The sequence below is a fragment of the Triturus cristatus genome, chromosome 1_2 (assembly GCF_964204655.1).
Source record: "Triturus cristatus chromosome 1_2, aTriCri1.1, whole genome shotgun sequence".
Classification (NCBI taxonomy): domain Eukaryota; kingdom Metazoa; phylum Chordata; class Amphibia; order Caudata; family Salamandridae; genus Triturus; species Triturus cristatus.
Genome location: NC_140580.1, coordinates 1,183,549,568 through 1,183,573,939, shown reverse-complemented (window position 1 = coordinate 1,183,573,939; position 24,372 = coordinate 1,183,549,568). Strand labels below are relative to the sequence as shown.

The 24,372-nt window shown below is 46.5% G+C and overlaps 1 protein-coding gene across 13 annotated transcripts in view; it reads right to left on the bottom strand.

Moving 5' to 3' along the window:
- Window positions 1-20,359, bottom strand: part of DNM1 (dynamin 1) — a 796,474-nt gene extending 776,115 nt beyond the window's left edge. For 12 of the 13 annotated variants that reach the window (XM_085614096.1, XM_085614097.1, XM_085614092.1 and 9 more), the window contains exon 1: window positions 20,077-20,349. In XM_085614096.1, coding sequence (XP_085470222.1) covers window positions 20,077-20,237 — 161 coding nt within the window. In that variant the 5' untranslated portion in view covers window positions 20,238-20,349. Of the gene's footprint in view, window positions 1-20,076 lie in introns of all 13 variants that reach the window. The other variant, XM_085614099.1, reaches the window with a different exon arrangement.
- Window positions 20,360-24,372: the final 4,013 nt, after the last annotated feature.

Below are 24,372 nucleotides of genomic sequence, written 5' to 3'. Positions count from 1 at the left end.
ACTGTAAAGGCCTGGCTGACGCAGTCCATTCTGTGTTTCACCAGGTTGGAGCGGATGCCACCACACTCGAAAAGAAACCAGCCCATGATTTGAGCCCAGGGGACTGGGTGAGAATAAAAGTCCACAGAAGACGAAATTGCCTGGTTCCAAGGTGGGGAAGGCCAAGACAGGTCATCTTGACCACAACAACTGCTGTGAAGTGTGCTGGATTGAAGAATTGGATACATGCAAGTCACACTTTGAGAGTTCCAAATCCAGCAGATAGCATTGGAAAAGAATACTTCGATGAATCAGAATCGAGTGATGAGTCAGGCAATGAAAATATAAAGTCAAAAGAAAATCCTGAAAGGGGGGAAAATGAGCCAAGACTAGTCCAGACTCCAAGGGAAGAAATTCTGAGGAAAATATTGCAGATTTCAGATGATTCAGATTCTGGAGGCGAACAAAACGCCAATGGTGAGCACAGAAAGAAGAAAAGAAAAGAATATCCAGTCTGAAGTAACATTTACACCAAATGAGAGAGTAGGAGAAGTTCCACCTGACAGAATTTTGGAAAGAGAAGAAGGGGCAGTCACAGCGAGAGAGGGACAGATTGCGGAAAACCCCCGAGGAGGTGTAGGGAACTGCAACACACAGCTAGGTGAAGGGACAAGTAGTCAGCAGGAAGATTGCGTGCCGGAGGCCCGAGGAGGGACAGAAGTAGGGCCAACACAAGAGGTGGAAAAAGAGACTGTTGAAAAAGAAAAACCAAACGAAACAGAATCTGAAGACAGTGAAACTGAAATACCAGAGGGTCGAGTTCTGAGAAAAAGAACTTGGATTGAGGAAAGAAACGGCAAAGATGGCAAAGCAAGAAGAAATGCTAAAGGAGATATTTGGCCAAACAAAATTAAGAAACTGAGATATCGATTGACACGAGTCAAACCCTCAGCAGCTGAACAAGTGAATGAAGTAACCAGTCAGCACCGGGAGAAAGAGGGAAAGACAGAAGTGTCTGAAGCAAACAAATGATCGAGAAAACCAAACCAGAAGTATAAGTCACCTGAATGGACGTATGTGGCACTGCCTGAACAAGGAGGAGAGGCAGATAGTAAAGTCTCCTCTGGATTTCCTTGACTAAGAGTGGTAAAGGAAGAAGAAACAGAGGAAATCCTGAGAGTTATCTTATCTGACATCGGAGAAGAAGCGGAAGATCAGGAAATTCTGTGTGTGGATGACGAGAAAGAAGTGAAAAACGACGAGAGGCCAAGCTGAGAAATTGCAAACAGATCCTTGTTTAAAAGGATTGGATAACAGATTGAAGTGTTTAGATCACCTGATAAGGTTCTAGCTCTTGTAGAAAAGCTACAAGAGGCGGAGTAGAAGAGGCTAAGTCAAAAGACACGGTTAAATTTAATAAGATGGCTAACATAGATGATAACAAGAGTAGATATACTTTATGAGAAGATGGTGCAAGACATGTTGTTGTTGTACAGGATTATTAATGCTTCTTTGAAGCGTACTCGCTCTTTTGATCTCTTTCAAAGTAACTTTAGATACATTAGAGGGACATACAGAGAACATGACTAACATAGTGAAGAGTTCACAGAAAGTAATCCCAGTTAAAACAAGCACTGAGCACATGCACAAGGATAGGTCTACAACTGATTTTTCTAGCAATGTTTTTTCAAAATTATTGTATGGATATGTAAAAACAATGGACGTAAGGGATTGCAATGTCTGCATGCAATTACCTGCCTCTGTTTCAGAAGGGGTGACTTATCACCTCCCAGCAACTTATGGAGTAACACGTAGCGTTTAACTAGTATATTTTACCAAGTTAATTAGAATATAATTTGTCTAATATAGATAATATTCTTGGACAATTGCCCATGAATAATGAATTAAATGCAGCTAAAGCTGCTAATGTATTAGGTGAGATTTTTATAGAAACTAAAGAACTAACTTTAGAATATATTTTTTAAGAATAATTTAACTTGCAGTTTGAAGACAGAAGAGAAAACATTCTTGGATATGGTGGAGGAGAGGAAATTGAAAATGCACAAGAATGCAGAAGGACATAAAGAAGGGGAAAACATTTGGGCAATAGATGGGAACAAGGAGACAAAGGGTGATGCTAGACCAACAATAGCTATAGATTCACCACAGAAGGGCAAATTATGCATTATGAGAGAAAGATCCCAATATGATTATTATTATATAGGGACAAGTGAGTGCCATGATACATATTTTATTGCATCTGGATGGGGATTTAGAGGAGGAGAAGACCAAGTTTTCCCTGGACTGTATTATATTTGTGGGAACAAGGCTTATTACAGGTTGCCCGACCATTGGTATGGCACATGTTATGTTGGCCTGGTCTTTCCAAAGATCTTTCACATGGATAGAGTAGAAAATAGTGGACCAAATAACATACTAATGCGTAGCAGAAGAGAAACTTGGTTAGAAATTGTAGGTGATATTTTTGGAGCCTTGATACCAGCAGTGGGAATATCTTTGAATGCAAATAATATTCGGAAGCTGTCCACCATAGTGGATCGCTTGTCAACAAGTACAGCTGGAGGATTTCTTTTGGTAAACACTGAACTGGTTGCCATGTGTGCTATGATTATGCAAAACAGACTTGCTCTTGATATCTTATTGGCAAAAGAGGGTGGAGTCTGTGGAATGCTGAAGGTTCAACATTGTTGCACTTACATTCCTGATGAAAGCAGAGATCTAAAAGTCTATATAAAGAATATTACAGAATTGCATGATGAAATAAAACCACTGGAGGTTGAAAGTATCTGGACTAGAATTAGTAATAAGATGGCTGCTATTAAAGCTTTCTTAGGTAAATTAGGTAGTACTATAATAGGGAAATTATTATTTCCATTAACCTGTGTGATTTTCGTATTATTAATACTTAGATTGGGATGTATGTGTTGTAGATATAGAAGAAATAAAAAGAAGGTAAAACGAGAAATTTGCAAAAAGAAAGAAAAGATACCAGAATGAGATCTCAATGAAATAGAATTGGAAGAGTATGTATGACAAAACCAAAAGAGAAGATGAAAGGGAAACAGAATTTTAATTGAGCAAGAAAACATTTCAAATTTACATAAAAGGGGAAATAAATTGATTTTTGTGGGTTTTGTTTGTGGTGATAAAATCACCAAAGGGGGGATTGATGGAGCGGGTAAAATGTTTTCTTTTTATATACCCAATCCATTTATATAAGTTTATATTAAAAGGACTAATAATTAATTCTAATGATTAATAGAATGATGTGATATTATTAAATCAACCTTATTAACCAAGAGAATACACGTGGGAAAGCATCTGCATGGCTAAAATAACAAGTGAACTAAGTCTGTACGCATATTAAAACGATGAGTGTTGTTTTGGCAGTGTTAATGTGATTTGCGTTTAAATAAACCAGCATTAACGGCTTTGAATGTTGCATATGGCTAGATAAATGCATACACATAAGGGTATTAGCAAGGGAATAACACTGTTTTAATCATTTCCATGTATTAATTACGATTTTGTGTTTCTTTGCTTATAGTTGACCATCCTGGCCTACCTAAAGATGGCCGCCGACTGAAACCTAACTAAAGTACATGACTTCATAAATTGGAAAATGGAGAAAGGCGCCTGCACTGACTTCATTCGTGTCCTTTCCATGACCCGTCAGACCAGGCCCATGAAGACTACCCTGGGCGAGGTGCCAATGTCCCTGAACGTGAAGCAATTGTTGCCAATGTGGATACATGAACTACCTATTTCCAATAGACTGATACTTTCGTGACCTGGGAACCGCCTTTCCCATACACCAAAAGTTGATATTCGTCCCCATGTGAAATTTTGAGAATGTTTCTTAATGTATTGAGACGAATCTGAATTCAGCCAATCGGTGGCCTGGGAATAAAGAAAATGTTACTGTTATATGTACATTTTAGTATAAATATTAGTAGTCTAGAGAGGGAAATTACCCTAGACCTAGACCGCTAGCTGATCAATGCTACTCTATGCGACACTCCATGCTGCTCTTCGCTAGAGATCCTTATGCTGACGGAAGAGGACGGGACTTTAGGACTCTGATGAACTTTCTGAGGACCAGTTCTGACATAGAGAACGACATTTAGCCAGAATAGGTAAATATGACAAAAGATAATATTGCATTATTAGGATTTAACCTGCATTTTAATTAGATAAAGAAAATCATTATTTCAAGAACTGTGTCGGGTGATTATTTCTTTGAAATGTTTATTGAGTAAATCAAGAGTTAAGTGTTTCATCAAATTTACATAACAACTAAATGATCTATTCGACCTCCGGATGGAGGAACTGTTAGGGCAATTCAGAATATGTGGTTTCCTCTAAAGAACTGTAGTTCGGGATTTGAGATCCCTCTGTAGGCACGGATAGTTTGAGAGAATGAATGTTGGTGTTATGGGCCCCACCAGCGTGTGATGTGTGTATGACTGAGAAATCATTCCGTCCGTGGAAGCAGAAGGAGATTTTGTGTTCTGAACTGCACCATTGTGGCAATGTCCGGATGAGCCAGGTCTTAGTAATGAAAGTCACGTCAGGGGCGAGGGTGGAGATGGTGTCCTAGACTTCGGTATCGTGTTTGTACAGCGATTTAGCATTGATCAGGAGGCAGCTTAGTTGTTCAAGTGAGCTCTTGGCCTCCGGGGCTGGCGTGGCACTGGTTGCTGCGATGGTAGTTGGTGGTGGGGTGGAGTTGACCCGACAGCGCATATAGGTGAAAGGTTCTGTTGTGGAGCGAGGCAATGTGAGGCAGTAGTTGTTCATTTGTCCAGGGTACTGGGCAAGGAGATTCGCGGCAGAGAATGTGTGGAAGTGCGACGTGCCAGGGTTACTGGCGTTGCGCACGGTCCAGGCATGGACAGGTGCAGATGTGCTTGCCTTTGGCCCGGCCCCATAGTCGCCTGCATAAGTAGTCCTCAGAGGTGGGAGAGGCTGCCGGGCAGCAGAGGGGAGGCGAGAGCGGAAGGAAAACGGTGGGAAAAGCGGCGAGAGCATGCACTGGGCCAAGTACAAAAGAAAACAAGCATAAACTAAACAGTGCAAAAAACAAGGCAAACAGAATACGAAACACGGAAACAGGAGGACAGAAGCAACAAGTATTTGCAATGTAATAGGTCTCGCATTCGTGAGAGTTTAAGCTATTGGCATTGTAAATGACATTGCCTTTTAATTGTTTTTTAAAAACCAACACGTAAATAAAAGGCATTGTCATTTACAATGCCAATAGCTCAAACTCTCACAAATGCGAGACCTGTATTGCATTGCAAATGCTTGTTTCAAGCTTAAACAAGAATGGTCCTGCACTCAAATGAACAAATAAGTGATTAGTAACAGGATGTTAATGTCCATAGTCCATTGCACAAAGGTACAGTTGTATCTTCCCAAATGAAAATACATAAGTCGGCGTTTCAGTTGTAGAAAAAGGTTCCTTTTATTTGTTTGAAATTTTTTTAAATCACAGCACGCATTAAACCAGACAGCCTATGCGTTTCGTCCCTCATGGGACTTCTTCAGGGCTTAACGAGTGAGAGACATATACTATATGCTCTTTAAAGTTGGTCCTTAAAAGAACAAGGGAAGTAGTAATGCGACAAGTGAATGGGAAATGTATCTCCCAGAAGTTGTCAACTTCTGGGAGATACATTTCTTTTCATTTGGGAAGATACGACTGTACCTTTGTGCAATGGACTATGGACATTACTATCCTCTTACTAATCACTTATTTGTTCATTTGAGTGCAGGGCCATTCTTGTTTAAATGTGTGTGGGGAGGTTGTATACCACCCTTTGAGAACGCATGAAGGTCACGTCCTGGGCTCTTTGCACCCAATTCTAATTTTCTCATAATAGCCACGATATGTTACAACGACTGGTGCGGGGTTCTGTTGCCCTGACCTTTTTTCCTGTGCTTGTTTCAAGCTGCCAACAAGACATGGATAAGAGGAACGGCCATGGAGTTTTTAGGCACGTAAGAGGCAGTGCCCTTCAGAACTTAATACAGATACAGGGGAAGCAGCAGGGACGATTCTACAAAATGTAAAATAACCCCAGCAGAGGAGGCACTGGATGGGGGGGGGGGGGGGGGGGCTCTCTGCAGAGCACACGGTAACTGAAAGAACACAGTGACGCTTTATTGAATGTGCATGTGTATACATTGGTTCAGACTTCAGTTACTCCCTTTTCGTTCAAAAGGTCTCCTTGTAAAATCATGTGAGAATTTTTTACTGATCTGTGTACTTTTTTGTCATTGTTTGAATATGTGTCTATACATGGTTTGGTAGATGAATATATTTATATAACTTGAACCCAGCTAGACGGTGATTCGTTGATATCTGGTAACAGTTGTGCTTCGCATCAATGTGGTGTAGCGGTTTTGTTCACACTACGCTTATTCTATCAGTTGACCGAGGAATTGCTGACTTCCTAAACGGATGTCTGCTACCATGCTGGAGAGGTTTTCCTGACCGTCAGGTCATTCAGCAATACGATAAAGGTGCTTTCCATTCCCCTGGCACCATTTTATGTTTATTGCCCCATTCCTTTCTCAGCTCTACTACTACCATAATGTTATGTTGCACATTTGTGTGGTTTGAGCATTTGTAGTGCAGTCCTGTATTACTATGAGAGTAGGTACCTCCAATGTTTATGGATTCAATACCATAAGTTTTGAAGCTGGGGCATTACTATTTCCCACGGTCCCCTAATATTCATGCTTATCTTTGCGGTGGTCGAGAGAAATAGATTACAGACCCAGGGGCACAGAACACACAGAGGAGTTTTATTAGTGAAATGTCAGTGTTACATATACTAAATGTAATGCTTTAACATACAGGTTAGATACATGGAGAGACAATATAACAAGCTTAGCATGGCAACCTCGGTCTAGTGCTAACCTCCGACCCCCACAACAGACCGGAAGCCAGTGGGGAAAAGGTTATTAAAGGTCTTTTGGTAGAACAAATAATGCAAATACCTCCCAAATGGACATCGCACAAAAATACGGCCAGCCTCCCTCACCAATGCGAACTACTCCGGACACAGTGACCCATAACTAGGCCTGGGCAGTAAATTCTGTTCCGCTCGCAGAAATTGAGGAATTTTGCGTTCCGCAGAGAACGCGGAATTTTTAGCTTGTTTGCGCTTTCAAAATGCGTGTTCACAGGATATTCCCCCCCCCCCCCCCCCGAGCACGCAAACACCATATTGCGAACAGGAAAAAAGCATCGCGAACGGGCGGAACAAGCAATTCTGCGTGTTCGCGGAACTCTACTTGCTCGCAGAGATTTTTTACCGTTCCGCTGAGCTTTGCTTAGCACGACAACGCAAATTCCGCCTACCCCTACCCACAACCAGAAGTGTGCCTCTCGATCCATCACACACTCCCCTATAGTTGGATACACTATACAATGCCCTAAAGATGTGACACAGAAGCTCCCCCAGAGTGAGACTCGGAGGGGGGTGGTGGGCTGAGGAGGCTCCGGTCAAGTGCAAGTAGAAACTGAGTGATGTGGAAGGGCGGCAGGGAGGGGTGGTATGCAGCCTATCTTCCTTAATGGATTGATAGGGAGCTCTATATCTATGAAACACACCTTGTACAGCCCCCCCCCCGTAGGGATCGGGGATGGTCAATGCGATGTGTACAGGGGGCACCGTCCACCACTCCCAGGAGCCCTATCAGTCACTATAGGCTGCTGGCTGAACCCAGGTTGAGGCACCACCGAGCGACCAACATAATACTCAATTACGGGGAGCCCCCCCCCCCCCAATCTTCACACTCCAGGCACCCACCCTTCATTAGAACTGCCATACGGAAACTCCCGAGTTCGAAAGACTGCTGTAGTAAATGGCTATTATTATTGTGATGAAGCTATGACAGAGAATATGCTCTTCTAAAAAAGAAAAAAATCCTGCAGGAGCCCCCTAATCCAGTTCTAAAACTGCACCCTAAACCCTCACAGACCAGCAAAGAACACAACCCCGATGAACGCCCGGCAAGTACTTCAACCATTACAAGACTAACAGCAAAGCTACTTTTCAATGACAAGTAAAGCACCCGTCACAAACAAACTTTTTTTTATAATAAATTAACAAACTCCATCCATGTCCTTACATTTTTTTTTTTTTAAAGAGTGCTTACCGACTAATGAAGGAGACAGTGTAACCCCACAAGTAAAAGATCCAGTCCTGTTGGACGGTCACAAAAGGAGACAGGGCGGTAACAAGGAGGGACTAAGAAGCCTCATTATCAATCGGAAGCCAGCATTTACCATGGACAATGACACCAGCCAATGAAAAATATGGGCAGGGCTTCCACACCACTTCTAAAACATACCCTACTACAGCATGCCTCGCAGAGCAAGCAGCGCATGCGCTTCAACGCTAGGCACGACCTAAAAATACCAGAGGCTTAATTTAGTGGACTGCAGGACTGACCTGGCGTCTTGGAGGGCTGCGAGCTAGATAGCAGTTTTAAGTAGCTGGGCAGCAGGGGAGTGGAGCCGAGACCAGGGCTCAGATGCTACTCACTAGAGACCACGCAACAGCCTACAAAAGTAGTACGGGAGGGGCTGTTGGGGAGGCGGGTGCGGTGAGAGCAGCAGGAAAATGGCAGGAAAAGCAGAGAGAGTGGGCACTGGACAGTGGGCCAAGTACAAAAGAAAACAAGCAAATACAAACTAAACTGTGCAAAAAACAAGGCAAACAATATTAAACAAGGAAACAGAGTAAAGGAGCAAAAATATCAGAAGCTTGATTTAGCGGACCGCAGGAAAGAACTGTCGTTCTCGCCGGCTGCGGGCAAAGCAGCAGTCCGAATAGCTGGACAGTGGCAGGAGTGGCACAGAGACCAGGGGTTATATTAAATTATTGTAGCACACTAAAACTGCAACATAAGTCTTCTAACTTTTGTGTTTACCATGCAGTATACCCATGTCACTCATGTATGTGAATATCACATTCCAAGGCATACTTGTATGTAAGGAGTTACCCAAGACATGACAGCATGCACACACATGTATATAATTTACTTTATAATTACTGTTGCTAACCCTGTACATAGTGTCTGTGGATGTTTGTGTCTGCGTGTATAGACAGGCCTGACATTTTCTATACAATATTGTATTGTCGGATTACCCTGTATTCTGTGCGCACACAGATGTGTGCTTGTATGTATGTGCTGTTTGAAGTCCTTCTTTCTACTACGTGCTAATATGTATGATCCAGTACATATACCAATTTATTTATAAGGCTAGTCGATGATCCTTTCCTTTACTGATGCGCGGTGGAATCTGTGTGCTTTCGGTTGTATATGTAGGTGTAGGCTATAGGGTCTACTGCACAGTGTTTATAATCTTATACACTATGTACATGTGTATTCTGGTGTACATAATGAGGAATGAAGACATGGTGGGCACTCCGAACCTGCTATACACGTGTGAGCAGGTTGCTATCTGCTGTATAGAAGGGAAAGGGGGTGCATGTGCTGTGCGCGTGAAAGGGGGGCTTTATATCCCCTGTATACAAGGAGGAAGCAATGGGTCTGCAGTATATATGATGGGGGGGGGTGCTTGTATCCGCTTTATATATGATGGGGTTGTATCCCCTTTTTATATAATGGGGGGCTTGTATCTGCTTTATATATGATGGGGGGCTTGTATCCGCTTTATATATGATGGGGGCTTGTATCCACTTTATATATGATGGGGGGGCTTGTATCCACTTTATATATGATGGGGGGCTTGTATCCGCTGTAGGGGAGGGGTGTATGTGCTGTGCGCGTGAAAGGGGGGCTTTATATCCCCTGTATACAAGGAGGGAGCAATAGATCTGCAGTATATATGATGGGGGGGGGCTTGTATCCGCTTTATATATGATGGGGTTGTATCCCCTTTTTATATAATGGGGGGCTTGTATCTGCTTTATATATGATGGGGAGCTTGTATCCGCTTTATATATGATGGGGGGCTTGTATCCACTTTATATATGATGGGGGGCTTGTATCCGCTGTAGGGGAGGGGTGTATGTGCTGTGCGCATGAAAGGGGGGCTTTATATCCGCTGTATACAAGGAGGAAGCATTCGATCAGCAGTATATATGATGGGGGGCTTGCATCTGCTTTATATATGATGGGGGGCTTGTATGCGCTGTAGGGGAGGGGTGTATGTGCTGTGCGCGTGAAAGGGGGGGTTTATATCCGCTGTATACAAGGAGGAAGCATTCGATCAGCAGTATATATGATGGGGGCTTGTATCTGAGGTACAGAAGGGGAGGGGGGTCTTGTATCTGAGGTACAGAAGGGGAGGGGGGCTTGTATCTGAGGTATAGAAGGGGAGGGGGGGCTGTATCTTCTGTGTCCAAGGACAGGTTTTTCTATATGTTCTATCCAAGGAGGGGACTTTGTACCTGCTGGAGGGGGCTTCCTACGTGCTGTTTATAAGGAGGGGCTTTGCATCTGCTGTGCAGAAGGGGATGGGAATCTGCTACATAGAAGGAGGGGGGCTTGTTATCTGCTATGCCGAAGGGGGGTGGCTTCTGTCGGGCAGGGCAGGTCGCTGCTGCCTACATCGGGTATGATTGCTTCCAGCTCTACACAAGGCGGCAGTGCGGGGCCGAGGATTTTAACGGAATGAAGGTCACGTGGAAAACAGTCAAGAGAATGCCTTTCGCAAAATGGAAGCTGGTGGGGGTGTGGGGTGAGGGGGGGGGGGGGGGGTCCTTCCCAGCGTGTGCCACATTCAGGGCAGAAGAGGGTGCCGGTTCGAGGGGGGGACGGGAGGGTCTGGGAAGGGCCATGGGGGATACACCGTGAACAGCACACGAGGGCGACAGCGCCTTAGGGCTGGCGGGGGTACCTCGGGGATCCAAGAAGGGGCCGCTACCTCCAGCCCCCCGAGAGGGGGCTTTGGGGGGCACTCAGCCCTCGCGCCTGTTGAAATCGAAAGATGTGTTACTGGACGAGCCACAAACCGACGGACGGGTGGGGGTGGGGGGCTCCTAAAAGACGTGGGTACCTACCTACGCGCCTGTTTCGCGGATGCGGGAGGGGATGAAGGGTAGATTATAGATGATTCTGCCTTTCCTGGGGGGGGGGGGGGGGCTGCATGTCTCCCGTGCATCCGCCTGGGGAGGGGCTGTGCGCATCGTGCAGCCATGGTAGCTGGGGACAGCCGGAAGCGCAGCTCTATATATAGACACAGGAGGTGTAGGGACGTGCGGGTGGATTAGTAAACATCTTACAGCCGCTTTAATGGGGGCTGTGGGGTGGAGTAAGTGTGTTATAGCCCCCTCAGTTTATTGATTCATGCACAAGTAAACATCTTATAGCCTCTTACATGTGGGCTGCATTTATCATGCACAAGTAAACATCTTATAGCCTCTTTCATGTGGGGTAGATTTATCATGCACAAGTAAACATCTTACAGCCGCTTTAATGGGGGCTGTGAGGTGGATTTATCATGCACAAGTAAACATTTTACAGCCGCTTTAATGGGGGCTGTGAGGTGGATTTATCATGCACAAGTAAACATCTTATAGCCTCTTTCATGTGGGGAAGATTTATCATGCACAAGTAAACATCTTACAGCCGCTTTAATGGGGGCTGTGAGGTGGATTTATCATGCACAAGTAAACATCTTATAGCCTCTTTCATGTGGGGTAGATTTATCATGCACAAGTAAACATTTTACAGCCGCTTTAATGGGGGCTGTGAGGTGGATTTATCATGCACAAGTAAACATCTTATAGCCTCTTTCATGTGGGGTAGATTTATCATGCACAAGTAAACATCTTATAGCCGCTTTAATGGGGGCTGTGAGGTGGATTTATCAGGCACAAGTAAACATCTTATAGCCGCTTTAATGGGGGCTGTGGGGTGGATTTATCAGGCACAAGTAAACATCTTATAGCCGCTTTAATGGGGGCTGTAGGGTGGATTTATCAGGCACAAGTAAACATCTTATAGCCTCTTTCATGTGGGGCAGATTTATCATGCACAAGTAAACATCTTATAGCCTCTTTCATGTGGGCTGTGGGGTGGATTTATCACGCACAAGTAAACATCTTATAGCCTCTCATGTGGGGTGGATTTATCACGCACAAGTAAACATCTTATAGCCCCTTTCATGTGGGCTGCATTTTTCACGCACAAGTAAACATCTAACAGCCTCTTTCATGTGGGGTGGATTTATCATGCACAAGTAAACATCTTATAGCAGCTTTAATGGGGGCTGTGGGATGGATTTATCACGCACAAGTAAACATCTTATAGCCCCTTTCATGTGGGCTGCATTTATCATGCACAAGTAAACCTCTTATAGCCCCTTTCATGTGGGGCGGATTTATCACGCACACGTAAACATCTTATAGCCTCTTACATGTGAGCTGTGGGGTGGATTTATCATGCACAAGTAAACATCTTATAGTATCTTTCATGTGGGGTAGATTTATCATGCACATGTAAACATCTTATAGCCTCTATAATGTGGGCGGATTTATCATGCACAAGTAAACATCCTATAGCCGCTTTCATGTGTGTTTGTGAGGAGCAAATATGCGTTAGCCGCGGCAGGACGAAAGAAGGAATGGCCTCTACAGTGCGTGCACAGCGGTAAACGTGTTATAGTAGCTTTACTATATGTGTGCTTGCATGGGGGGGGGTACACCTGACTTAATATGGGTTATGAAATGGAGTAAACGTGTTAGTCTATTTAAACATGCCATAGCCTCTTTAATATACGATTGTGAAAAGTAAGCATGGGGGCCTCTGCAGTATACGGGCATGAATACTAGACATGGTATATACATCCACTGCGGCTTATATATGCGTGTGGACAATTAAATGTTATAGCCTCCTTAACGTGTGTGAAGGGTAAACATATTTAACCTCTGGAAATATGTGTGTGCATGTAGCAGGAGTAAACATGTTAATGTCTGCTTAGTATATGTGTGCGCGGAGGGGGAGAACATTTAGTGAGCCTCTTTAGTATCTGTGTGTGTAAAAGCAGGCGTAAATAGTAAAACTTCTTCATTATATGTGCTTGAGGCGTGAATGCTATAATTTCATATGTATACACAGGGGGATTAGAGATGGTGCAGCTTCTTTACTATGTGTGCGCACGCAGGGGTGTAAAATGATACACCTTTTTATTATGTGTGTGCACGCAGGAGGATTAAAGAGAGAACAGCAATTTTACTATGTGTGTGCACGCGGCGGGAGTAAAGATGGTACAGCCTTTTTACTGTGTGTGCGCAGGCAGGTGGAGTAAAGATGGTACAGCCTAGGTATTATGTGGGTGCACGCGGAAGAGTAAAAATGGTACAGCCACTTTGCAGGGGAGGGCTCTTTACGTGGGCAGTAAAGATGGTACAGTCTGTTTACGGGGGCAGTATAGATGGTATAGCCTCTCTGCGGGGGAGGGCTCTTTACGGGGGCAGTAAAGATGGTACCGTCTCTTTACGGGGGCAGTAAAGATGGGACAGCCTCTTTACTATGCGTGTGCACACGGGGGAGTAAAGATGGTACTGTCTCTTTAAAGGGGCAGTAGAGATGGTACAGTCTTTTTACGGGGGCAGTAGAGATGGTACAGTCTCTTTAAGGGGCAGTAAAGATGGTACAGTCTCTTTACTATGTGTGTGCACACGGGGGAGTTAAGATGGTACTGTCTCTTTACAGGGGCAGTAGAGATGGTACAGCCTCTTTACTATGTGTGTGACATGGGGCGTTGATACAGCCTCTTTAATATGTGTGAGCACACGGGGGAGTAAACATGGTACAGCCTCTTTACTACGTGTGCCACACTGGGGAGTAAGGATGGTACACCCTCTTTACTATGGGAGTGCACACGGGGCAGTAAAGATGGTACAGCCTCTTTACGGGGGCAGTAAAGATGGTACAGCCTCTTTCCGGGGGCAGTAAAGATGGTACAGCCTCTTTACGGGGGCAGTAAACCAACCCCGCCAGGTTGTAGTCTCCAGGAATGAAGTGATCTCGAACAGGCTCCACCATCCGGTTGGGTCCTAGGATTCATGCTTAAAAGAATGGACAGTTCAACATAACTGTTATTTGTTTGTATGTTATATGTACAGCACTTTTTTTATCAGTCACCATAAGTCACTTTTTATGCTCTTTATTCACGTTATTACCGGATATTGTATTGCCTCATTGACAGCCATATGAACATCATAATCTTACAATACAATCGTCATTTTTGAAAAAACGATTTTTCCTTCTGTGGTGTGTTCTATTTACCCTAATTTGGTTCTTGAAAAGTGTAGCTGAACCATCTTCAATAAATCCTACATATAGTTTGTAATGTTTGTGATTTTTATAAGTTTATGATATATTAGTTATATTGAGCAAAAGGAATTGCTACACCCTGACAGAACCACTCCTATATACATTAGGTATTATGTGTGTGCACGCGGAAGAGTAAAGATGGTACAGCCTAGGTATTATGTGTGTGCACGCGGAAGAGTAAAGATGGTACAGCCTAGGTATTATGTGTGTGCACGCAGAAGAGTATAGATGGTACAGCCTAGGTATTATGTATGTGCACACAGAAGAGTAAAGATGGTTCAGCCTAGGTATTATGTGTGTGCACGCGGAAGAGTAAAGATGGTACAGCCTAGGTATTATGTGTGTGCACGCGGAAGAGTAAAGATGGTTCAGCCTAGGTATTGCGAGTGCACGCGGAAGAGTATCGATGGTACAGCCTAGGTATTGTGTGTGTGCACACAGAAGAGTAAAGATGGTACAGCCTAGGTATTATGTGTGTGCACGCAGAAGAGTAAAGATGGATCAGCCTAGGTATTATGTGTGTGCACGCGGAAGAGTAAAGATGGTACAGCCTAGGTATTATGTGTGTGCACGCAGAAGAGTACAGATGGTACAGCCTAGGTATTATGTATGTGCACACAGAAGAGTAAAGATGGTTCAGCCTAGGTATTATGTGTGTGCACGCGGAAGAGTAAAGATGGTACAGCCTAGGTATTATGTGTGTGCACTCGGAAGAGTAAAGATGGTACAGCCTAGGTATTATGTGTGTGCACGCGGAAGAGTAAAGATGGTACAGCCTAGGTATTATGTGTGTGCACGCGGAAGAGTAAAGATGGTACAGCCTAGGTATTATGTGTGTGCACGCAGAAGAGTATAGATGGTACAGCCTAGGTATTATGTATGTGCACACAGAAGAGTAAAGATGGTTCAGCCTAGGTATTATGTGTGTGCACGCGGAAGAGTAAAGATGGTACAGCCTAGGTATTATGTGTGTGCACGCGGAAGAGTAAAGATGGTACAGCCTAGGTATTGCGAGTGCACGCGGAAGAGTATCGATGGTTCAGCCTAGGTATTATGTGTGTGCACGCGGAAGAGTAAAGATGGTACAGCCTAGGTATTATGTGTGTGCACGCGGAAGAGTAAAGATGGTACAGCCTAGGTATTGCGAGTGCACGCGGAAGAGTATCGATGGTACAGCCTAGGTATTATGAGTGTGCACGCGGAAGAGTAAAGATGGTTCAGCCTAGGTATTGCGAGTGCAGGCGGAAGAGTGTCGATGGTACAGCCTAGGTATTATGTGTGTGCACACAGAAGAGTAAAGATGGTACAGCCTAGGTATTATGTGTGTGCACGCGGAAGAGTAAAGATGGAACAGCCTAGGTATTATGTGTGTGCACGCGGAAGAGTAAAGATGGTACAGCCTAGGTATTATGTGTGTGCACACAGAAGAGTATAGATGGTACAGCCTAGGTATTATGTGTGTGCACGCGGAAGAGTAAAGATGGTATAGCCTAGGTATTATGTGTGTGCACGCGGAAGAGTAAAGATGGTACAGGTTTGGCAACCTACTCTACTTGGGAGCTACCTGTAAAGCGATTAATCGACTTCAGGTGCTACAGAATGCTGCAGCTCGCCTCATTTTAAACCTCCCAAAAAGATCGAACTCCAAGGCCGCCCTCCAGTCACTCCATTGGCTGCCAGTGAGGAGCAGAGCTGAATTTAAGTCCCTCTGTACCTGCCACCGTATCCTCGCTAAAAAGGCGCCAGCACCACTCCAGAACCTTATTACAAGGTATGCACCAACTCGTGCACTGCGCTCCTCGCATGGAGGCTTACTTAAGGTCCCTAGGGTGAAAAAGGCCCGTATGGGAGGAAGTTCCTTCCGATACCTGGCGGCAAAAAGCTGGAATAATTTGCCTCTTAATCTCCGTCTGGACCCCTCCGAATCTAGTTTCCGGAGGAAATTAAAAACTTACCTCTTTTCAAAATAAGTGGGCTCCTCCCCCACTTCTCTCTCTGAGTGCTTCAGTTCAGCGCGGGGACACGCATTTTGCGTAACCAGGCGCTCTATAAATGCCCCTTAATTAATAATAATAATAATAGGTATTATGTGTGTGCACGCGGAAGAGTATCGATGGTACAGCCTAGGTATTATGTGTGTGCACACAGAAGAGTAAAGATGGTACAGCCTAGGTATTATGTGTGTGCACGCGGAAGAGTAAAGATGGTACAGCCTAGGTATTATGTGTGTGCACGCAGAAGAGTAAAGATGGTTCAGCCTAGGTATTGCGAGTGCACGCGGAAGAGTATCGATGGTACAGCCTAGGTATTATGTGTGTGCACACAGAAGAGTAAAGATGGTACAGCCTAGGTATTATGTGTGTGCACGCAGAAGAGTATAGATGGTACAGCCTAGGTATTATGTGTGTGCACGCGGAAGAGTAAAGATGGTACAGCCTAGGTATTATGTGTGTGCACGCGGAAGAGTAAAGATGGTTCAGCCTAGGTATTGCGAGTGCACGCGGAAGAGTATCGATGGTACAGCCTAGGTATTGTGTGTGTGCACGCAGAAGAGTATAGATGGTACAGCCTAGGTATTATGTGTGTGCATGCAGAAGAGTAAAGATGGACCGGCCTAGGTATTATGTGTGTGCACCGGGAAGAGTATAGATGGTACAGCCTAGGTATTATGTGTGTGCACGTGGAAGAGTAAAGATGGATCAGCCTAGGTATTATGTGTGTGCACCGGGAAGAGTATCGATGGTACAGCCTAGGTATTATGTGTGTGCACACAGAAGAGTAAAGATGGTACAGCCTAGGTATTATGTGTGTGCACGCAGAAGAGTAAAGATGGATCAGCCTAGGTATTATGTGTGTGCACTGGGAAGAGTATAGATGGTACAGCCTAGGTATTATGTGTGTGCACGTGGAAGAGTAAAGATGGTACAGCCTAGGGAATTATGTGTGTGCACGCAGAAGAGTAAAGATGGTTCAGCCTAGGTATTATGTATGTGCACGCAGAAGAGTAAAGATGGTTCAGCCTAGGTATTATGTATGTGCACGCAGAAGAGTAAAGATGGTACAGCCTAGGTATTATGAGTGTGCACGCGGAAGAGTAAAGATGGTTCAGCCTAGGTATGGCAAGTGCACGCGGAAGAGTATCGATGGTACAGCCTAGGTATTATGTGTGTGCACACAGAAGAGTAAAGATGGTACAGCCTAGGTATTATGTGTGTGCACGCGGAAGAGTAAAGATGGTACAGCCTAGGTATTATGTGTGTGCACGCAGAAGAGTAAAGATGGTACAGCCTAGGTATTATGTGTGTGCACGCGGAAGAGTAAAGATGGTACAGCCTAGGTATTATGTGTGTGCACACAGAAGACTAAAGATGGTACAGCCTAGGTATTATGTGTGTGCACACAGAAGAGTAAAGATGGTACAGCCTAGGTATTATGTGTGTGCACGCGGAAGAGTAAAGATGGTACAGCCTAGGTATTATGTGTGTGCACGCGGAAGAGTAAAGATGGTACAGCCTAGGTATTATGTGTGTGCACGCAGAAGAGTAAAGATGGTTCAGCCTAGGTATTGTGTGTGCACGTGGAAGAGTAAAGATGCCACAGCCTAGGTATTATGTGTGTGCCCGCGGAAGAGTAAAGATGGTACAGCCTTTTAAAGGAGTAGTAAACATGGTACAGCCTCTTTAAGGGGCAGTAGAGATGGTACAGCCTCTTTAAGGGGCAGTAAAGATGGCACAGCCTCTTTACGGGGGCAGTAGAGATGGCACAGCCTCTTTACGGGGGCAGTAGAGATGGCACAGCCTCTTTACGGGGGCAGTAGAGATGGCACAGCCTCTTTACGGGGGCAGTAGAGATGGCACAGCCTCTTTACGGGGGCAGTAGAGATGGCACAGCCTCTTTACGGGGGCAGTAGAGATGGCACAGCCTCTTTACGGGGGCAGTAGAGATGGCACAGCCTCTTTACGGGGGCAGTAGAGATGGCACAGTCTCTTTCATGTGTGTGCAGGAGGGAGGACTAAACCTGGTATGGAATCTTTACTCTACGGAAGTAAACAGTAGAATGTCTGCAGTGGAAATGACATGTTCCAGCCTCTTTAGTGGTGGGGCTACGTGTAAACCGTCCGTAGTTCTATAGCCAGCCCCACACATACACACGAATCACAACATCCTAACATGGGACAGGTGCTGGCAGCCCAAGCACAAGAGGTGCCCTGGCACCGGCAGAGCACCAGCTTAAGAAGAGCTCTTAGCAGGAGAGGGGCCGGGGGGACCTGGGGCAGGAGAGGGGCCGGGGGCAGGAGAGGGGCCGGGGGCAGGAGAGGGGCCGGGGGCAGGAGAGGGGCCGGGGGCACGAGAGGGGCCGGGGGCACGAGAGGGGCAGGAGAGGGGCCGGGGGCACGAGAGGGGCCGGGGGCAGGAGAGGGGCCGGGGGCAGGAGAGGGGCCGGGGGCAGGAGAGGGGCCGGGGGCACGAGAGGGGCCGGGGGCACGAGAGGGGCCGGGGGCAGGAGAGGGGCCGGGGGCAGGAGAGGGGCCGGGGGCAGCCGGGGGCAGGAGAGGGGCCGGGGGCAGCCGGGGGCAGGAGAGGGGCCGGGGGCACCCGGGGCAGGGGAGGGGCCGGGGGCCCTATGGAGGGCACAGGGTGGGAGTATAGGAACGCTTCTGCGGCCATCCTGACATTATATCAGGGCCGAGTCCAGTTATTAAGCCGACCGCCCTCTATCACGGGGGCAGGACACGGTGCTGCCTCGGCCTGTTCTTGCGAGGGGCATTCTCCGCACACTCGCATCTCCGACGGCATCGGCACTCATCTCGCATCCCCACGCCTCTCCTCACTGTGGGGATATCTCTGCCCCCAGCCCTCCGTGAGAGAGGGAAGCCCCCTCCCCCCATCAAGGCACCCACTCTCCTCCTTCTGCAACCCTTCCCCCATCATGGAGGCCACCCTTCATCACTGGCACATGCACCACCACAGAAGACACCACCCGAGGTTACCATTCATCACTGGCACGGCACCCTCCTCACCACAGAAGGCACCATCCCCACCACCGATACCAGTCATCCCCGAGGCCACCGACACCGCCCCCACCCCCGAGAGCACTCTCGCCGATGAATGAGGGCGAAGTGCCCCTTAGAGGCTCCACCAGGCCTCCTTCCACCCCCGCTGCTAAGGTCACCATCCCTTTTCCCAACACTAAGGGTCATTAACCCCCCCCCCCCCACTCACATTGGGCATCTTCCCTCCCCATCACAGAGGGCACCCTCCATCCCGATTATGGAAGGCACCCTCCCTCCCCATCATTGAAGGTGAGCATCCCCCTCTTCCCCATCACTCACGGAGGGCAGCCTCCCTCCATCCCATCACATAAGGCACACTCCCTCCCCATCACGGACAGAGGGCACCCTCCCCCCCATCACTCACGGAGGGCACCCTCCCTCTCCATCACGGATGGAGGGCACCCACCCTCAATTCCCATCACATTAGGCACACGCCCTTCCTCCCCATCACGGATGGAGGGCACCCTCCGTCCATCCCCATCACATAGGGCACACTCACTCCCCATCACGGGCGGAGGGCACCCACCCTCTCCATCACGGATGGAGAGCACCCACCCTCCCCATCACGGATGGAGAGCACCCACCCTCCCCATCCCGGATGGAGGGCACCTTCCCTGCCATCACGGATGGCAGCCACCGCTCCCCATCACGGAGGGCACCGTCCCTCCCCCCAGGCCCACGGAACGGCTCTTACTTGCCCACGAAGTTCTCCAGCACCGAGCTCTTGCCGGCGCTCTGGCCCCCGACCACGGCGATCTGCGGCAGGTCGAGCTCGGCGTTCTGCCCGATGGCGGAGAAGGCGTCCTGCAGCCGGTTCACCAGCGGGATCAGGTCCTCCATGCCGCGGTTGCCCATCCTGGCGGCTGCGGGTGAGGGGGTGCTGGGCTTCCGGGGGTGCTGCTGCGGCTCACGGCGCTCTCCTCTCCCGGATCCGGAGCTCGGCTGCTGCCTCCTCCTCTGCAGCTCTCCCCGGTCCTCTGTGCGCAAAGATGGGGATTTAAACTGCAGCCTCCTGCTGCCGCCGGCAGGGGGCGCCCACCATCTAAAGAGGCATCATGGGGCGTGTAGTTCTTGTGGCCGCCTACATTGGGGATGTAGTGTACGTGGGGTAGTTGAGGTGGGCGAAGCAAGACATGAAGAGGAGCAGCCGAGCCAAGGACCTGCTCTGGCTCTTCGAGCCCGTGGCCCCGAGCCGAGCCCTGACAAGGTTTAGCAGGTAAACTGTACGAAAAGCAGTACAGAAAAATATGGAGGGACTCTTCAAACTTCAAAACAAGTGCAATTCTTTAACGTGCAGAAGCATTTCTGATCATATGCATATGACCGCACTGAGGTTTTAAACATGGACTTGAAAACATCCAGGTTTCCTCCGGTTCACCCACTATGTGGCATCCATTCTTACATGGAGCAACAGTATAGTTTATTTAAATTAGACACGAGAGGGGCTTGCATAGCACATGCACTGACTAGAGGTGGGCGAGTCGCTGGGAGCTGGACCCTGGCCCGGCTCAAGCTCGGCTCGAGGTCCTGCACGAATCTCGAGCCCACAACGAGCCGAGCCTTCAAGTGGGCCCGTCTGCCACCGTCTGGAGCATCGAGGAAACAACAAGGCGTTAACATTTGAGGTTCTAGGGAGACGCACAGAGATACCACTTTGTGGCCGAGTTGAAGCGCGGCTTCCCTTCGCCTCTTAACGAAACTGTTTGAACTTGGGCAAATCTTTTATTTTTCATCACCCCCTTTTTCTTCACTATTGCACAAGAAAGCACCTCAGGATATGGTACCCAGGGTCTGTGAGGTAAAGATCACCCACTCCAGGGACTGGACACCTGCTGTGCTCCCCTGGGTGTGACAGAGGTATGGCATGGCTCCCGGCCGCCCCACCGACTGGAAGGATCCCTTGAGCTGCTAACTCGCCCTGCCGTTCAAAGCACTGGAAACCCAACAACTCCCTTTTTATTAATATATGTAAGTAAAGTTGATGGAGCAGGGTTTTTACTTTAAAACCAAATACCTGTTTCATTTTCGTATGTTATAATTAAAAGTACTACTGATTAATTATTAATTACTAAAGATTTGTCGAGTCTTGTCTAACCAACCTTATTAACAGAAGAATTGCACGTGGGAATGCAATTGCATGGCTACAATAACAAGTGAACTAAGTTGGTGAGCAAACTGACAGAATAGATGTTGCTTATGTAATGTTATTGTGTTTTGCGCTTATAATTAATACGCATTAATGGCTTTGATGTCGCAAATGGCTAGGTAAATGCATACACATAAGGGTATTAGCAGGGGAATAACACTGTATAATCATTTCCATGCAGTAATTATGTTTTGTGTTTCGTTTTACTTAAGCTGATCATTGTGGCCTGCTAGAAAATGGCTACCACCCGCAGCCTGCATTTGAGTAGATGGAAAATTTGACAGGAGGCTTCGCGCTGACTGCGACCTTGCCCTCCCATCGAACTGAAAAGCCATGATCATGACGACAAATCCGTGAGGGATGCCAAATGCCCCTGAACGTGAAGATTTGTTGCCAATCCAAATACCGACCTGATGAACTTATAATGGTCCCACGAATGAGATACATTTTATCCTAAAGAGACATCCGTAGAAGTAACAAATTTGTTATGGACTCCTAATTTCTATTCATTATTTGAGACTCTCAATGTGTGAGAAAAACTATCGTTGTATCCCAATGTACCAAGACGACATAATTTCCGCCATTCGACTGTTTTGTAAGATATAATTGCAACATTTGGAATGTAAATTTGGTATAAATATTAGTAGACTAGAGAGGTCTAGCGTCACTTCTTCCCGAACCAATGATCAGAGGTCCCGATGCTGACGGAGAGGACAGTGACTCTACATGACGGCTAGAAACTCTAACTATTTTGCTGAGGACCGGTTCTGACTTAGAAAACGACTTTTAGCCAGAATAAGTAAATATGAGAGAAATGAACTTGCATTTAATTGGCTTTTCTTACAATTTTAGATAAACAATATTCTGTTTGAATTACTGTGTCGGGTGGTTATTTTATTGTCATGTTTATTGAATATTTAGTGTAAAATGATGTTTCACCAAATCTATAGCAACTAGTTGATGCCATTCACCTCAAGGTATATGCAGATTGGTTAGGTACGGAAAAGTGTTTCCCTTATACATGGCACGGATAGAGTGGTAGGATGGATGTTGGTGTTATGGGCCCCACCAGCGTGTGATGTGTGTGTGTGCGTGTGACTGTAAAATCACTCCGTCTGTGGAAGTAGAGGGGATTCGGAAGCTCCGATCTGCACCAGTTTCTTGGTAGCAGAATGATGGTTAACTATTGTCTTGATCTGGTGAATTTGCGTGTATATAAGCTTATTGATTATTGATTGATATCGATGTTTGTACTAACACTGTATGTTGAAGTCGTATTGAGTTTTGTGTAGTGTGTACGGCTTCTGGGACGTAGGAAGTCGGTGACAGTTCCGTAGTAGGGCAGAGGGAAGCGCTGCTCTCGGAAGAGGCGGGATTGTTGGCCCTCTATGTAGACAGGGGAAAACGTGTGACAATTGAAGTTGCGCGTCGCATTGTCTGGGTTCGATGAGGTAGCATCACCGTGTGTTACCATTAGAAATGTATTTTCTGTGTGAGAGAAGTGTATATGATAGCGAAGGTTATCTGTGAAGTTCTGTTTTTAGGCATCAGGGATCCTTATGGCATTCCGTTAACGCTTATCACTAGGAAGGTAATAGGTATTCTCTGAGCTTGTTAGAAGGACAGAGCAGAGGTAAGCGCTGCTTTGTTAACGTGTGATATAATTCTGTAGTAGGACAGATTGTTCGCTGTTCTCGGGAAAGACAGAATTCTGTGTGAATGTACTACATTTTCTGGTGTGAAAGTGAGTGAATGAGAAGGCATTCTGGTTAATTGTGAAACTTTTAGGAGCATTCCGGAGAAAACAGTTAATTGGTGCTTGTTAGAAGGGTAGAGTAGAGGGATGTGCTACTTTATCAACGGGAGTAACGATTCCGTAGTAGGGCAGAGGTAAGCGCTGCTCTCGGGAAAGGCAGAATTCTCGTGGGAAAGGTCTTTTGCTGTTCTGTGGCTAGCAAAGCAGACAATGGAGATGTTTGTATGTTGTAACTAACAGACTCGTAGAAGATGAAACAAAGTCTACCGAGTAGTTTTGTAAAGGAGGGGTAGACGAGAGAGACAGGAGACAGGAGCTGAAGCTGCTGCAGCGACTGCTGACGTCAGGAAGACCGCGCTGTAATTGGACAGTGGGCTAGAACGGTGGAAGCACGGTGATTGGTGTGCTAGTGTACGCCGCACAAGGATTGGGAGACATACAGGGTGACGTAGACGCTCCAGGATTGGTGCGTTGGTGTGAGTCGCGCTGGGATTCGTGGACTGAGTTAGTGACGTAGACGCTCCAGGATTGGTGCGTTAGTGTAAGTCGCGCTGCAATTGGACAGGAGATCGTACAGTTGTAGAAAGACAAAAGGGTTGCGGAAAATAAGAAAATGTATTACCACGCTGAGGAAAAGAAAAAGAAATCCTTGTTTAGTAAGGTTAAGAACTGGTTTGATAAGGATATTGTGACTAGGGAAGGACAGTTACTTCCTCCGATAAGAACCCCCGCATCCTTCATGGTTGCGAAATATGGGTATCATACCTGTATTTGGTTAGACAACTGGGTAAAGTATACTAAAGAGGATGGAGTTTTAGCTTTCCCGGAACATGGCTCATTTAATCTGGCCATACTGAGGAATTTACGGGAGCGGATGATGAGTCTAGAGCCTCGGCCTAGGCCAACGCAGTTTGAGGCATTAACTGAATGGGAAGATGAAATGCATCAGCGAGAAAAGCAGAGGAGTGGAGGAAATTACAGGTATATGTTTGGGCGAAAGTATGATCGCGAAACTCATCATGACCGGATGAGATGATGGCGAGATGCCAGTATGACTGAGGGATTATATCCTGTAAGAACTGCAGAGG